The 15,217-nt window shown below is 41.9% G+C and overlaps 1 protein-coding gene across 7 annotated transcripts in view; it reads right to left on the bottom strand.

The window, feature by feature from the left end:
* Nucleotides 1-15,217, bottom strand: part of kmt2e (lysine (K)-specific methyltransferase 2E) — a 226,048-nt gene that overhangs the window by 132,582 nt on the left and 78,249 nt on the right. For all 7 annotated transcript variants that reach the window (XM_086010465.1, XM_086010458.1, XM_086010464.1 and 4 more), the window contains exons 4-6: nt 12,867-13,096; nt 8,002-8,082; nt 7,841-7,899 (exon numbers count right to left, since the gene is read on the bottom strand). In XM_086010465.1, coding sequence (XP_085866591.1) covers nt 7,841-7,899; nt 8,002-8,082; nt 12,867-13,096 — 370 coding nt within the window. The remainder of the gene's footprint in view (nt 1-7,840; nt 7,900-8,001; nt 8,083-12,866; nt 13,097-15,217) is intronic.

Below are 15,217 nucleotides of genomic sequence, written 5' to 3'. Positions count from 1 at the left end.
TGAAGGTGGCAGGGCAGGTTGAGAAAGCGGTTAAAAAAGCATACGGGATCCTTGGCTTCATAAGTAGAGGCATAGAGTACAAAAGCAAGGAAGTTATGATGAACCTTTATAAAACACTGGTTCGGCCTCAACTGGAGTATTGTGTCCAATTCTGGGCACCGCACTTTAGGAAGGATGTGAAGGCCTTAGAGAGGGTGCAGAAAAGATTTACAAGAATGGTTCCCATGGATGAGGGACTTCAGTTACGTGGATAGACTGGAGAAGCTGGGGTTGTTCTCCTTGGAGCAGAGAAGGTTGAGAGGAGATTTGTTAGAGGTGTTCAAAATCATGAGGGGTCTAGACAGAGTAGATCGAGAGAAACTGTTCCCATTGGCAGGAGGGTCGAGAACCAGAGGACACAGATTTAAGGTGATTGGCAGAAGGTCCAAAGACGACATGAGGAAAAACTTTTTTACGCAGCGAGTGGTTAGGATCTGGAATGCACTGCCTGAAAGGGTGGTGGAGGCAGACTCAATCGTGGCTTTGAAAAGGGAATTGGCTAAGTACCTGAAAGAAAAAAACTGCATGGCTATGGGGAAAGGGCGGGGGAGAGGGACTAGCTGAAGTGCTCTTGCAGAGAGCTGGCATGGGCTCGATGGGCCAAATGCCTTCCTTCTGTGCTGAATCCATTCTATGAGAACACAAAGGGCATCAGCTGCTCTAATTTGGCAGTTCTTTTTGTCACAAGGTCAACATCTTGCCCAAGAGAACTAACAACCGCCCTGTTGATGAAGAAGCTAGTGGTTCAAAGATTCCCAGGGACATCAACACCACAATTGGAACGCAAAGGACACGCCAAGCTATTCACAACTACAAGATTGATGGTCGTGTATAGCATACTTCAACATAGGAACAAGAGTAGGCCATTTAGCTGCTCAAGCCTGTTCTGCCATTCAATGAGATCAAGGCTGATCTGCGTCCATATACCCGCCTTTGCCCCATATCCCTTAGTACCTTTGGTTAACAAAAATCTATCAATCTCAGACTTAAAATTAACAATTGATCTAGCATCAATTGGTGTTTGCAGAATTGAGTTCCAAATTTCTACCACCCTTTGTGTGTAGAAGTGTTTCCTAATTTCACTCCTGAAAGGTCTGGCTCTAATTTTTTAGACTATGCTCACTGGTCCTAGACTTCCCCACCAGCAGAAATAGTTTCGCTCTATCTACCCTATCTGTTCCTCTTAATATCTTGAAAACTTCAATCTAATCACCCCTTAACCGTCTAAATTCTAGGGAATACAACCCTAGTTTGTGTAATCTCTCCTCGTAATTTAACCCCTGGAGTCGGGTATCATTCTGGTAAACCTATGGTGCACTCCCTCCAGGTCCAATATATGGTCTGGTGTGGTGCTCAGAACTGCTCACAGTACTCCAGGTGTGGTCTAACCAGGGCTTTGTATAGCTGCAGCATAACTTCTACCCCTTGTATTCTAGTCCTCTAGATATAAAGGCCAACATTCCATTAGCTTTTTTGATTATTTTCTGTACCTGTTCATGACATTTTAATGATTATGTACCTGAACTCCCAAGTCTCTTTGGACCTCCACTGTTTTTAGCTTTTCACCATTTAGAAAGTATCCTGTACTATTCTTTTTAGGTCCAAAGTACCTCACATTTGCCTACATTGAAATCCATTTGCCACAGTTTTGCCTATTCACTTAATCTGTCAATATCTCTTTGTAATGTTATGCTTTCATCTACACTGCCTACAATGGCACCTATCTTTGTGTCATCGTCAAATTTGGATATGTGGCTTTCACTGTAAGTGGGTCCTGGTCAATGGAGAGGGTATAGGGTTTGGAAGCTCATGTCTGGATCGATTAGGATGCCAAGGTTACGCACAGTCTGCTTCAGCCTGATGGGGAGGAGGAAGAGATGGGGGAAGAGAGAGAAAAAGCAATTAACTGTTTACTTTGACACTTTAGCAGGGCAAAATAAGAGGACTGTCCTGATGGAGCTAGCAAAATTCACATTTCTCAGAAGATCTGTAACAGTTAAACTAAAAGATTAAACCAAACAGAACACAGGGTGCATAACAATCCTGGTCTTTGTATTTCAAGGAACACTTAATATACAGAATTTTAACTAAATTATTTAGATTGGTTTACTGTTGAACAGGTCAAACTGAACTGGACTGGACCATCTGTTCTTTGATAACGTGAAATTCCTGTAAAACCTTCATTATATGGCAGCTTGCCATTTCTTCCTTAGTATTTGATGAATTACAGTTTGGTAATTAAAATTCATATATAAGACTTCCAGTACCATCACCATACTAAAGCAACAAAGATAAACAGAAGAATAAGTCTGAAGCCTGCAGTATAAACTGGACTGTTATTCAACAAAATGCAATACTCAAGTACCAGCTTTGCAAGTTGGAAGTCTTTTCTCCAGAACCAAACTATGCAAATGCTACCTTGACTACAGTTAGTGTTGAACAATTTTGGTGTTTGGTGGTACAGCTGTCCAAAGATGAACTAAATGTCTTGAATATGTTTCTCCTACTGGTCTGGAGATTTTGTGTTTCTCTTGTTTTGAAAGCCAACTGGAGTCTGCAGTCTCACTAGCAGTGTGACACAGGTAAATTGAGACCATCCTAAATTACATTCCATCATTGCAAGCATTTGTAAGCTCCTTTGAAAACTCTGGAACACAGCATATACTGCAAGATGTTGTGCAATGCGGGATGACAACACAATTACTATGGTAGGGATTCAACAATGGAACAAAAAAAGCACAGATATGCAATTTCTTAATCCACTGATGACACAGCTGTTGAGAAGGACAGAATGGGACTTTGATCTAGGCCTAATCAATGCACATCTCCATAATGCATAAAACAAACCACATTACAAAAATGCCACAGTTACAGCACAAGAATGGCAAAACAAATTGCACAAAACCTACAAGAACTAGTTTTAAAAAACACAGCATACAAATAGGATATTAGATAAGCATTAACACAAAAGAATTATGAAAAGAATTAACTGATTAAATGGCACACGTAAGGACTTTTTCCTGATTTGGAACAGCAGAACTTTTAATGCTAATAGAAAAAAAAACTAACAAGGTACAAATCCATTTGTACAAATTGCATTTATATAGCATCTTTATTGTAGAAAAGCAAACCAAAGTATTTCACAGAGGCATAATCCCAAATAATGGACATCGAGCTGAAGGAGGGTGACCAAAAGCTTGGTCAAAGACGTGGGTTTCAAGGAGGGAGGAATTTTGAGCGGAAGGCCGAGACCAATTAAGGCACATGGAATTGAAGGGAGGTGGGATGCACAAGCAGCCAGAGCCTGGGAGACGGAGAATTAAAGGGGGGGGGGGGGGGGTGGGGTGATGTCGAGGTGGAGGAGGTTACAGAGATAGGGACGAGCGAGAAGATGGAGAGGTTTAAACACAAGTATAAGAATGATAAATTTGAGCCACTGAGGGACCAAAAGCCAATGTAGATCAGCGAGGACAGGGTGGGATGGAATATGGGCATCAGAGTTTTGGAGGGTGAAAGCCAAGATGCCAATCAGGACAGCATTGGAATAGTCGACTCTAGAGGTGACAAAGGAGTATATGAGAGTTTCAGTGGCCGAATGGGGGAAGGAAGTGACATTATGGAAGTGGAAATAGACGGTCTTTGTGGTGGAGAAGACATGGGGGTCGTAAGCTCAGCTCTGCATCAAACTGCACGTCAAGATTACAAACAGTCTGATTCAGGCCAAGACAGTGGCCAGATAGAGTCAACGATGAGGGTAGAGTTTTTGCCAAGGGCCAAAGACGATGGCTTTGCTCTTCCCAATGTTTAGCTGGAGCAAATTGCAATTCATCCAAGACTGGATGTCAGACAAGCAGTGGAGATCGAGATGTGGTGGATAGATAGAAACATATGAACAGGAGTAGGTTGTTCAGCCCCTCGAGCTTGTTACACCATTCAAATTAGGTCATGGCTGATCTGTACCTCAACTCACTATTAGGCCGTTCAGGAGTGAAATCAGGAAGCACTTTTTCCACACAAGGGTAGTAGAAACCTGGAACTCTCTCCCAAAAGGTTGTAGATGGTAGGACAATTGGAGATTTTTGTTAGGTAAGGGTATCAAGGAATATGGAGCAAAGGCAGGAAAATGGTTTTGAGGTGCAGGTCAGCAATGATCTAAGTGAACGGCGGAGCAGGCCCGAGGGGCTGAACGGCCTACTCCTATTCCTAGATTGTGCCCTCTTGTTCTGGGTTCCCCCTACACACAGAGGAACCCCCTACACACAGAGGAAAAGCTTATCTGCTTCTACTCTGTCAAATCCTTTTATCATTTTAAACACCTCAATTAAATCACCTCTCAACCTTCTTAACTCAAGTTCATGCATAATTAAACCTCATAATTGAACCCTTTAAGCCCTGGTATAATTCCGGTGAATCTGTGCTGTACCCGCTCCATAGCTAATATATCCTTCCTAAGGTGCGGTGCCCAAAACTCCAAACGGGGTCTGACCAAGGCTCTGTACAACTGAAGCATAATTTCTTCACTTTTATATTCCGAACCTCTTGAGATAAAGGGCAACATTTCATTCACAATTTTGTTTACTTTTTGTACCTGTGCACTAGCTTTTAGTGATTTGTGTACATGGACACCCAAATCCCTTTGCTTTTCCAGTTTCTAGTCTCTCATCCTTAAAGAAAATATTCTGATTTGTCTTTCTTGGATCCACTTCCCCACATTGAACTTCATCTGCCACAGTTTTGTCCATTCACTTAATGTGTCTATGTCCCTTTGTAACTTTCTGCTCCCATCTACACAACTTACTGTGCTTCCTAATTTAATGCCATCTTCAAACCTGGATATACATCTGTCTATTCCAACATCCAAATGATTGAAATATATGGTGAAAAGCTGATGCCCCAGTACAGATCCCTGGGGAACACCACTTGTCACACCATTCCTCTTATCCCTACTCTCTGTCTCCTACCTCCCAAACAATTACCAACCCATGTCACAAAAATTACCACCAATTTCATGTGCTCTCATTTTTGCTAATCATCTCTTGTGCGGAACCTTATTAAATGCCATCTGGAAGTCCATGTAGACAACGCCCATAGACACCTTGTTAGGTGACCTCGTCAAAAAATTGCACTAGATTAGTCATACATGACCTACCCATCACAAGTCTGTGCTGGCTCTCTTTGATCAGCGCATATTCCTTCAAATGCTTAGTCACTCTGTCCCTGATGATAGATTCCACTACCTTTCCCACAACTGAATTTAAACTGACAGATCTGAAGTTTCCGGGTTTCTCCCTCCCTCGTGTCTTAAATAATGGAGTGACATTTGCAATTTTCCAATAGAGCTCAGTGCTATCAGCGTACATGTGAAAGATGACCCCCATGTCTGTGGATAATATCACCAAGAGGCAGCACAGTCCGTTGGAGGACACTGGAAGTAACATGGCAGGTCGGGAAAGATGAGCCATTGTTAGAGATGCACTGGCTAAAACTGTATAGGTAAGAGTGAAACCAAGCGAGTGCAGTCCCACCAAGCTGAACAATGGAGAAGAGGCATTGCAAGAGGATGGTGTGGTCAACCATGAACTGCGTAGAGGTCAAGGAGGACGAGGAGGGATAATGCACCGTGACTACAATCATAGAGGGTGTTGTTTGTGGCTTTGGTTAGGGTTGTTCCAGTGCCGTGAGAGGGGCAGAAACCTGACTGGACAAATTCAAACTGTGAGTTGCAGGAGAGATGGGCACGGATTTGGGAGACATGTTCAAGGACTTTGAAGGAACAGGAAGGTTGGAGATGGGGTGATAAGTTTGGAAGGGCAGAGAGCTGAGGGTGGACTTTTGAATGTGTGTTTGATGACAGTGATTTTGAAAGGGAGGGAGACATTGCTTGAGAACAGGGAACCATTTATAATGTCAGCTAGCACGCAGGCCAGGAAGGGAAGCTGGGAGATCAGTTTAGTGGGAATGTAGACAAGAGAGCAGGAAGTGGATTTCAGATACAAGATGAGCTTGGAGAGGGTATGAGGAGAGAAACTATACAGACAGGAAGATGCAGCAGACTAATAAAAGATGTCTTACACAAATACTGAAAGAAATTAGAATTTTAAAGTGTTTCATAGATTAGATAAGCAGTTACTTGTAGGTGGAGGACAGAAGAACAGTAAGTTGACAAAAATACAAATCAAATCTGGCTAAAATATATGTAGTACTCAGGAAACTTTTTTGCACTCAACAAGTGAATTTGCAACTGTTGCAAATGGAAGAAAAAAATTCAAGTGAAACTGACTGGCGGGGAAAAAAATCACAATGGGCCGGATCTTGCTGGAGCGGACCAACTCACGATGTGCGATGCTAGTTAGCCTTTTTTCTGTACCCTTCAGCTCAAAAAATGTTTGCGGTATCTTGCTGGAAGTGCGAGCTGATAACAGCGAATAAGTGGAATCTGGGACCTTAGTGAACGGCAGGACCAATAGTCTATCTCCTTAACCAATGAGATTTAAGGATTGAGAAAGAAACAGGAACAACTGAGAAGGAGGGTGAATTAGAGTGGCTGAATTAAAGTCAACTCTGGTATAGAAAAAGAAATAAAGAGAGGGAAAGAAAGATTGGATTAAGAGAGAGAAAAAAGAGACAGAAAGGAAAAGTAAGAAAAAAAATTAAATCTAAAATTTGATATTTTTAAAAATCTCTAACAATTCACTACATGCAGGAATGAGATTGAACAGTTTAAATTGTTCCCTCTCTATGCCAGAGGTGTTTATTAACATTGCATTAACAATTATCATGTCATTAAAAAGGTACTTACGCTGTTAAATTCCAGTCCTAACTTTCTGCGACGTGTTTAATGGGCAATTAATGTGCACATGCAGCAGGTTTTTAAAAGTAAGAGGCTAAGGGCGAGATGCCATTTGTGCAAAGTAAATGGCGGAGCAGTGCAAATCGACCAGCAAGTTCTGGAGATTCGCAACTCATGGTGTATCTCTTAATCCCCTGAACGTGCTGGCCGATTTGCACATTAATGCCAGAGTGAGTCATTAACACGCTGTTATTTTTCCAGCAAGATCTGGCCCAATGATGCAGCAAATACCCTGAAGTGTACAGGTGCAGGAAGAGGCTTTTACTGGTGGGATTCATTGGCTTATATAATGTTTGTTTACAAACAAAATGCCAGATCCATTCAAACAAATCCAAAGTCCAGTTTCTGAACCACTGCAAACTTCCAAACTGCCCCAGATCCAGCTCATTTGTTGATATGAGTCTCAAGTCAATTTGAAATCCTAAACAGAAAACAAGGGCTTGGTCTCAAGATGCAAATCATGCACAGTTGAAAAACAAATCACCTCTATAATATGGTAAAATATATTTTGCACATTGGTGCACGTGAATTTTAGGTTTTATATAATGGCCCCCTAGAAAGCTATTCCTGATTTGTACTGGGAAAGCAAGAAACATTATCCTCAATAACCATTTGTGACTGAAACTAAAAGGTGCTTTTATATTGCATGACACCTGTGGTAGCACCACGAGATTCTTGAAGCTCAGCTATGTTACAGCCAGCTGCTGCTCTTAGTGACCCTTGGCAGTTTTACATTGGACTTGCAGCCAGCTGCACAAGTCCACAGATTCAGGAAGCCAGCAGAACTTAAGCAATATAAAAGCATCTCATCATACTCAAGTTGTAGTGTTTGGATTTCAGGTTGAAACTAGCTCTTAGATTGGTGGTGTTTTTTTTCTGAACTGAGTGTAATTGGTTCTCAAGGTTTCAATAATAAAGTCTTATTACACATATACAACATCTCCCACCTACCTGACATATTTTCCCTTTTCTTTGTTTGTAGCAACACAGCTCTGTCTCTATCCAAACTCCTGGAAGAATAAGTACAGCATTACAGTTGTCTGGAGGTTTATGAACAAAATGTTTAAAATTAACTATTTAAAAAATCTTTCATTAGGACGGACTGTACTTACCGAGGCTGACAACGATCACACAGGTAAGTTTCTGGAATGTGTTGCCTGTCGATACCCATGCAATCTATATGCTGCCAGACACTAAGTAAAATAAAATCAAAGGATCAGATCAAGTTGAAAAATTCACTGCTGAAACTGTAGGCATTACTTGTACAATTAGTTGTATAAGCATTTTATTCCAAACCATTACCTCAGTCTCTGATTATTTTAGCTGCCGTACTGAAAACCAATTGGTTATTAACTTTTGCCTTTTGTTACTTTAAAAAAGAGAATAATTTTACATACTTCTTGCATATGAAATAAAGACAGCACAACCAGGTAATATCTATGCTATAACGAAAGAAAAATCCAGTCATTTACTGCATTAATTCAGCATTTAAAATAGAAATCAAAGGTCCTAAAAGGGCCACTTTCCATTCTTTGTAATGTCATATTTTTCCTGGGACCACTCACACATAAATCAAGGAGAAAGAGTCAGCTAAAGTTGGGTAAATTTACATTGATTTTTGTCACAAAAGCATTGAATACAACAAAACTTAACTCAAACTAAAGAGCTAATGAAGTATTTATCATTTAGTTTGAGCAGAATTCTTACAATAAATGTTACAAGAGGTCAAGGAAGTGTGCAAAAAATGAAATAATTAAAATTCTAGCATCAGATTTTTGATATTCATGTAGATTCTCAATTAATCTCAAATCTTAACTAATTAAATTTGATTTAAATGAGAGCAACTATGAGATACAACACTAACTCATCTCACTGAAATGAAAGGAAATATGAAATTCACAAAGAAAACTAACAAATTTTCTGTCATGCTATCAGAACTGTGGGTCTTTTTCATCAGAACTTTTGTTTTGTTTAAAATTCTTGTCTAATCTACAACTAAATGTGCAAAAAGTACTTTTCAATGTATAGCAGACACATGAAGTAAACAGTAAATTGACCTTAATTTGCATACAAGTCTAATCTTCCAAGTTAATTTTCAAACTGACTGGCATGCTACGTTAAAGGAAAATCATATGATGTGTCAGCCAGTGGCTCAGTTGGTACATGAAACTTTGTGTTATCTGAAGGCTAAGTGTCTGGCAAGCTCGAGCCACCGGCAAAAATCAGGAGCCGTTTTGTTAGGTTTTTTTTCTTCTCGTGACTTTTTTTTCAACAGTCAGGCTCTGGAAAGTCTCTCTGAAGCTGTTGCTAAGCTACAGAGACGCTTCCAAGGTACGGGCCGACTGTTTAGAAGCTGTTGCTAAGCAAGAGTGTTTGTTGTCAGATACGGAGATGAAAAGCTCCCTATGCTTCAACATTAACGCTGGTTTGTCCGGCAGTTTTGAGGGAACGGCAACAGCTCGGTCCCGTCGGTGCTGTCCCTCGCCCCCGAGTCAGAAGGTTGTGGGTTCACGTCCCACTCCAGAGACGTGCAGTGCAGTACTCAGGGAGTGCTGTACTGTTGGAAGTGCCGTCTTTCAGATGAGACATTAAACCAAGGCCCCATCTGCCCTCTCAGGTGGACGTAAAAGATCCCGTGGCACTATTTCAAAGAAGAGCAGGGGAGTTGGCCTCCTGGCCAATATTGAATCATAGAATGGTTACAGCACGGAAGGCGGCCATTCGGCCCATCAAGCCCATGCTGGCTCTCTCCAAGAGCACTTCAGCTAATCCCATTCCCCCGCAGCCCTGCAAATTTCTTTCCTTCAGATACTTATCCAACTCCCTTTTGAAAGCTGTGATTGAATCTGTCTCCACCGCCATTTCAGGCAGCGCAATCCCAATCTTAACCACTCGCTGCGTAAAAAAGTTTTTTCTTACGACGCCTTTGGTTCTTTTGCCAATCACCTTAAATCTGTGTCCTCTGGCTCTCGACCCTTCTGCCAATGGGAACAGTTTCCCTCTATCTACTCTGTCCAGATCCCTCAAATCAACATCTAACACAGATTATCTGGTCATTATCACATTGCTGTTTGTGGGAGTTTGCTGTGCGCAAATTCGCTGTCACGTTTCCTACATTACAACAGTGACTACACTTAAAAAAAAAAGTACTTCATTGGCTGTAAAGCGCTTTGGGACGTCCGGTGGTCATGAAAGAGGCTATATAAATGCAGGTCTTCTTACTTTTTATATTATTTGCCATTCTTTCATTTTAAACCGGCCATAGCAAGTTTAAAAATTCTCAAAATAGACAACAACTATTCAGCATAATATCTGACAAATTAATGTATTATAGCTGCATTTAATACCTATTACACACTTATTATAAACATCACACACATTGGTTTCCAATTAGGTCCTTTTCATTATCCCGTATAAACTTCACAAAAGCATTTTCCCCCAACTGCATAACCAACTCCTTTTTAAAAAAATGTTAATTATCTGCGAGCTCCTCAAGGTGAGGGATATCAGGTGTTGAGCATTTTCCCATTTTGGGCATCCAGTGTCATGATCAAGAATTCCCAGGTTAGATGCATAGGAGCCTGGTGCAGTGTAATGTTCCTTCAGCTCTACATAACATCCCTTAACACCAACCTCAGAAGTAGACCCTCCATTGCAGCAGTGTGAGATTTCCAATGACCACACTTACAACCTTGAGTGAGGCTGCAATCTGCATTGAATTGTGATCTTGCACTCACATGGCACTAAGCTGAACCTGCTCAAATTAACTTCGCTTTGAACCCTCACAGTAAAGGGAGGACTTTCATAGCATTAGTCTCAGCTGCACTCAAACTTAACGTGCTAACCCACTGTACTAAACCCCTAGGCCTAGAAATTCAGTGGGCTGCGCCACCCGTTAGCGCCTTAAGAGGGCGCTAAGTGGGTCGGAAGCCACTGGCCACGCCTCCCGCTAAATTCAGCAGGATGCTAATGGCGGCGCTAGCCGTTAGTGCTGCGCGGCTACCGATGACATCATCGGTGTGCGCAGCGCCCCGATCGCGATATTTAGATGCGCCCCCTGCTTTAACGCCGGGCGCTATTTGCGACTGGTTCAAGGGGGCCTACCTGCGGCGGTAGAGGCGCTAATTAAAGGAGGTGCGGGGCGGCCATTATTTTTGCTGGCCGCCTGCCAGCACCTCTCCGCACCGCCGTCCCCGGCCTCCTGAGCACCACCCCCCCCCGCGGAGTGCCAACTGCGTTCCAAGAGCCCGGCACTTCTCCGCGGTGCCGGGCTCTTTTGCCGGCACTCGTGATCCTCGATCGCGCTGCACAAGGCCCCTCCCCTTTAAGAAGGGGAGGAAGGCCTGCAGTACTGCAGCGCGCCGTGCCGCAGCGCGCAGCGATATTCAGTTGCAGCGCCCCAAGAGGGATGCGGGGCGCCTCCAGTAGCGCCGTGCTTCCCTCTGGGGCGCGCAAACTGAATTTCCTGCAGGCGGCCGCGACTGCTTCCGGGGCGCTACTTTTAGCGCCCTGGCGAGGCTGGCGCCCCAAACGGGGCTATAGTGAATTTCTAGGCCCTAATGTTTAATAGATTGGTTTATTATTCCATAAATGTGCCACTTTCAATTATTTAAAAATACACAGAATTACATAGAATTTACAGCACAGAAACAGACCATTTGGCCCAACTGGTCTATGCCAATATTTATGCTCCACACGAGCCTCCTCCCACCCTACTTCTAACCCTATCAGCCGATTCCTTCTATTTTTTGGTCCCTCATATACTTATTTAGCTTCCCCTTAAATGCATCTATGCTTTTTGCCTCAATCACTCCATGTGGTAACGAGTTCCACATTCTAACCAATCTCTGGGTAAAGATATCCTTATTCAATTTATTAGTGAATATCTTATATTTATGGCCCCTACTTTTGGACAACCCCACAAGTGGAAATATCTTCTCTACGTCTATGCCTTGGTTACTGATTTTCCAACAGAATCTTTCACTATTTAGCCTCTTAAAACCTTTCGTAATCTTGAAATCCTTTGAGATTCCCATTTTATACAGCAAAGTACAGCTTACAAAAAAAAAGTCTTCTGAAGTCCTACATATCCAGAAATAAATTGTCTATTGGAATAAGTTTCTATTAAAAACAAATTTTCAAGTAGTTTAGGAGCAGCATTTGTACAAAGTGCCTTCCTTTAGAAGTTTACAGCACAGAAAGAGGACATTCAACCCACTGGGGAGAATTTTAATTTCCTCCCCCCACGACAGGCGAGAGGGGGTTGGGGGGTTAAATTGTTCAAAATGTGAAATCTGACCCCCAACCGCCTACTTCCGGTTTAAGTGCGGCAGGTTTGGGGTCGTCTTGAGTAACTCGCTCTGGAGAGGAGGGTCAGTGATTTGAATATGTTAATGAGGCTGCCATTTCAATTTAAACTCATCAAAAAATCTCTGTTCTGACAAAGACAGCAAATAATTTTGGGGGCTTAAAGATAGGCTTTCCATATAAATTCTGTAAACAATGAATTTTTGAGCAATTTATATGGTGCTTTTTATTTGTTTAAGGAAATTGACATATGTTTATTAAAGACATGTAACAGCTTGACTTAATGGGAGCATTCTCGCCTCTGGAATCAGAAGGTTGTGGGCTCAAGCGTCAGTAGGCTATTCAACTGTTGGGAGCATCAAAGCTAAGCTGCACCTGTCCAACTGCAGCAATTTCAACAGGTGACACTGGATGGTGATCAGGATCTGTAACCCTGGCCAATTTGTCCCACCCTAACCAGAGGTGCTGAGGCCAATGATAGCACCCTCACTAGTACCCCAGTTGAGGTCAGCTAATACAGCATAAACCGGATACATTCCAGGTCTGTATGGCTAAGCTGGATAAACACCCCTTTGGGGGAACCCATAACGTCCTTTCAAAAATAAAATTAAGACTGTAATGTGAATAAACACATAGGTGAAAGATAAAGTTTAATAGGTTGCAATCCTACCTGCATTTGTCACAACAGATCATGTATCCATCATCATGGGTGAACCCACAGATGCACCTGGTAACATCTGTGCCATAGCTTCCATCCTCAGAGGTGCTGATCGTAGTGGCACTGGAGGTCTCATCAAAATTAGCAGTGGTGAATATGCTCACCTCATTTTTGCCTATCACGACTGTTGGAGGAGGGGAAGCAGGGGGTGTCGGCGGAGGACGAGCACCGTAGTTATGGTCCTGCAATTGATGAAGAAAAAGTGAAATTTCAATGTACACACAATTCTATTTTTTCTTTAAATCGTTTTGGTGAATTATTTGTGCTCAAAGGATGTTAGTGCTGAGGAATGTATCCAGTGTTAGCATCAAGCACTTCCAGCCACACAGCAAAACGCATTCTATTCTGCTCCAACAATACATCTTAGACCCAACCTCAGAATAGCAACCCCTACTGCACTTGTATGTCATTTCAAATCTTAAACTAATCACCCTTGTGGGTTGTGCTGAGACTGCTAATTATAGTGAAATTAGAAAGATCCTTAAAGCCATCAGATAGAAAATTCATTTCTTTAGCCTGCAGTAGATTTAAACCCAGGTGGTACCAGGGGTGAAAAGGCACTGTGCTAATCTAATGCACAACCCATCCCCCAACAATTCAAGTTTCTAATACAGAGCTTAAAAGAATTGATGCAGCATAGCAATTTGTTCTGCAAAATAGTCAGGGGTGGGGTCAGGTGAGGGGAAATTTAGAAATCTAAAGAGGAAGATCAAGGCAATAGAGCAGTATAGTGATTTGGGTAAAAATAAGCAGAATATGTGACAGGAAGGGACAGAGTTTAACGGTAGCAGTGCAGCAGAGAATACGGTCAAAGCAGGGAATAATGGTAAAACATTTAAATTAAAGGCTCTTTATCTGAATGCACGAAGCATTCGTAACAAGATAGACGAACTAGTGGCATAAATAGAGATAAATGGGTTTGTTCTAATAACCATTACAGAGACGTGGCTGCAAGGTGACCAAGGTTGGGAACTAAATGTTCCAGGGTGCTTGACGTTTCAAAAAGACAGGCAGAATGGAAAGAGAGGGGGAGTAGCCCTGATAATAAAGGATGACATAAGGAAAGTAGAAAGGATCTCGGCTCGGAAGATCAGGAAGTAGAATCAGTATGGGTGGAGATAAGAAATAACAAGGGGCAGTAAACACTGGTGGGTGTAGTATATAGGCCCCCTAACAGTAGCTATGCCGTTGGACAGAATATTAATTAAGAAATAGTAGGAGCTTGTAACAAAGGTAATGCAATAATCGTGGGGGACTTTAATCTTCATATAAACTGGACAAATCAAATTGGCAAAGGTAGTCTGGAGGTCGAGTTCATGGAATGCATTCAGGACAGTTTTGTAGAACCAACCAGGGAACAGGCTATTTTAGATCTTGTATTGTGTAATGAGACAGGGTTAATTAGCAATCTCATAGTAAAGGATACTCTGGGGCAGAGTGTTCATATGATAGAATTTCACATTAAATTTGAGTGACTTGCCTCAGTCTGAAACTAGAGTCGTAAACTTAAATAAAGCCAATTACATAGGTACGAGGGGCGATTTGGCTAAGGTAGATTGGAAAAATAGATTAAAACATATGGCAGTAGATAAGCAGTGGCTAGAAACAAAACCTCCACGGGAAAAGTGATCCAACCGTGGCTAACTAAAGAAGTTAAGGATAGCATTAGATTGAAAGAAGCTTATAATGTTACGAAGAATAGTAGTAAGCCTGAGGATTGGGAGAGTTTTAGAAACCAGCAAAGGATGACCAAAAAATTGATAAAAAGGGAAAAAATAGAATGAGAGAAAACTAGCAAGAAATATAAAAGCAGATTGTAAGAGCTTCTATAAGTATGTAAAAAGGAAGAGAGTAGCAAAAGTAAACATTGGTCCCTTCAAGGCTGAGACAGGAGAAATTATGGGGAATAAGGAAATGGCAGAAACGTTAAACAAATATTTTGTATCTGTCTTCACAGTAGAAGACACAAAAAGTATACCAAAAATGGTGGGGAACCAAGGGTCTAATGAGGGTGAGGAACTTAACATAATTAATATAACTAGAGAAGTAATTAATATAAGTAGAGAAAAAGTACTAGAGAAGGTAATGGCACTAAAAGCCGACAAATCCCCATGACCTGACGGCCTACATCCTAGGGTTGTAAAAGAGGTGGCTGAAGAGATAGTGGATGCATTGGTTTTGATCTTCCAAAATTCCCTAGATTCTAGAACAGTCCCAGCAGATTGGAAGGTCGTAAATGTAGCACCGCTATTCAAGAAAGGAGGGAGAGAGAAAACAGGGAACGACAGGCCAGTTAGTTTGAC

This window comes from Somniosus microcephalus, chromosome 17 (assembly GCF_052327205.1).
Source record: "Somniosus microcephalus isolate GS21.2 chromosome 17, FLI_Smic_1.0, whole genome shotgun sequence".
Taxonomy (NCBI): Eukaryota; Metazoa; Chordata; class Chondrichthyes; order Squaliformes; family Somniosidae; genus Somniosus; species Somniosus microcephalus.
The sequence above is the reverse complement of the archived record's forward strand: the minus strand, read 5'-3'. Positions and strand labels throughout refer to the sequence as shown.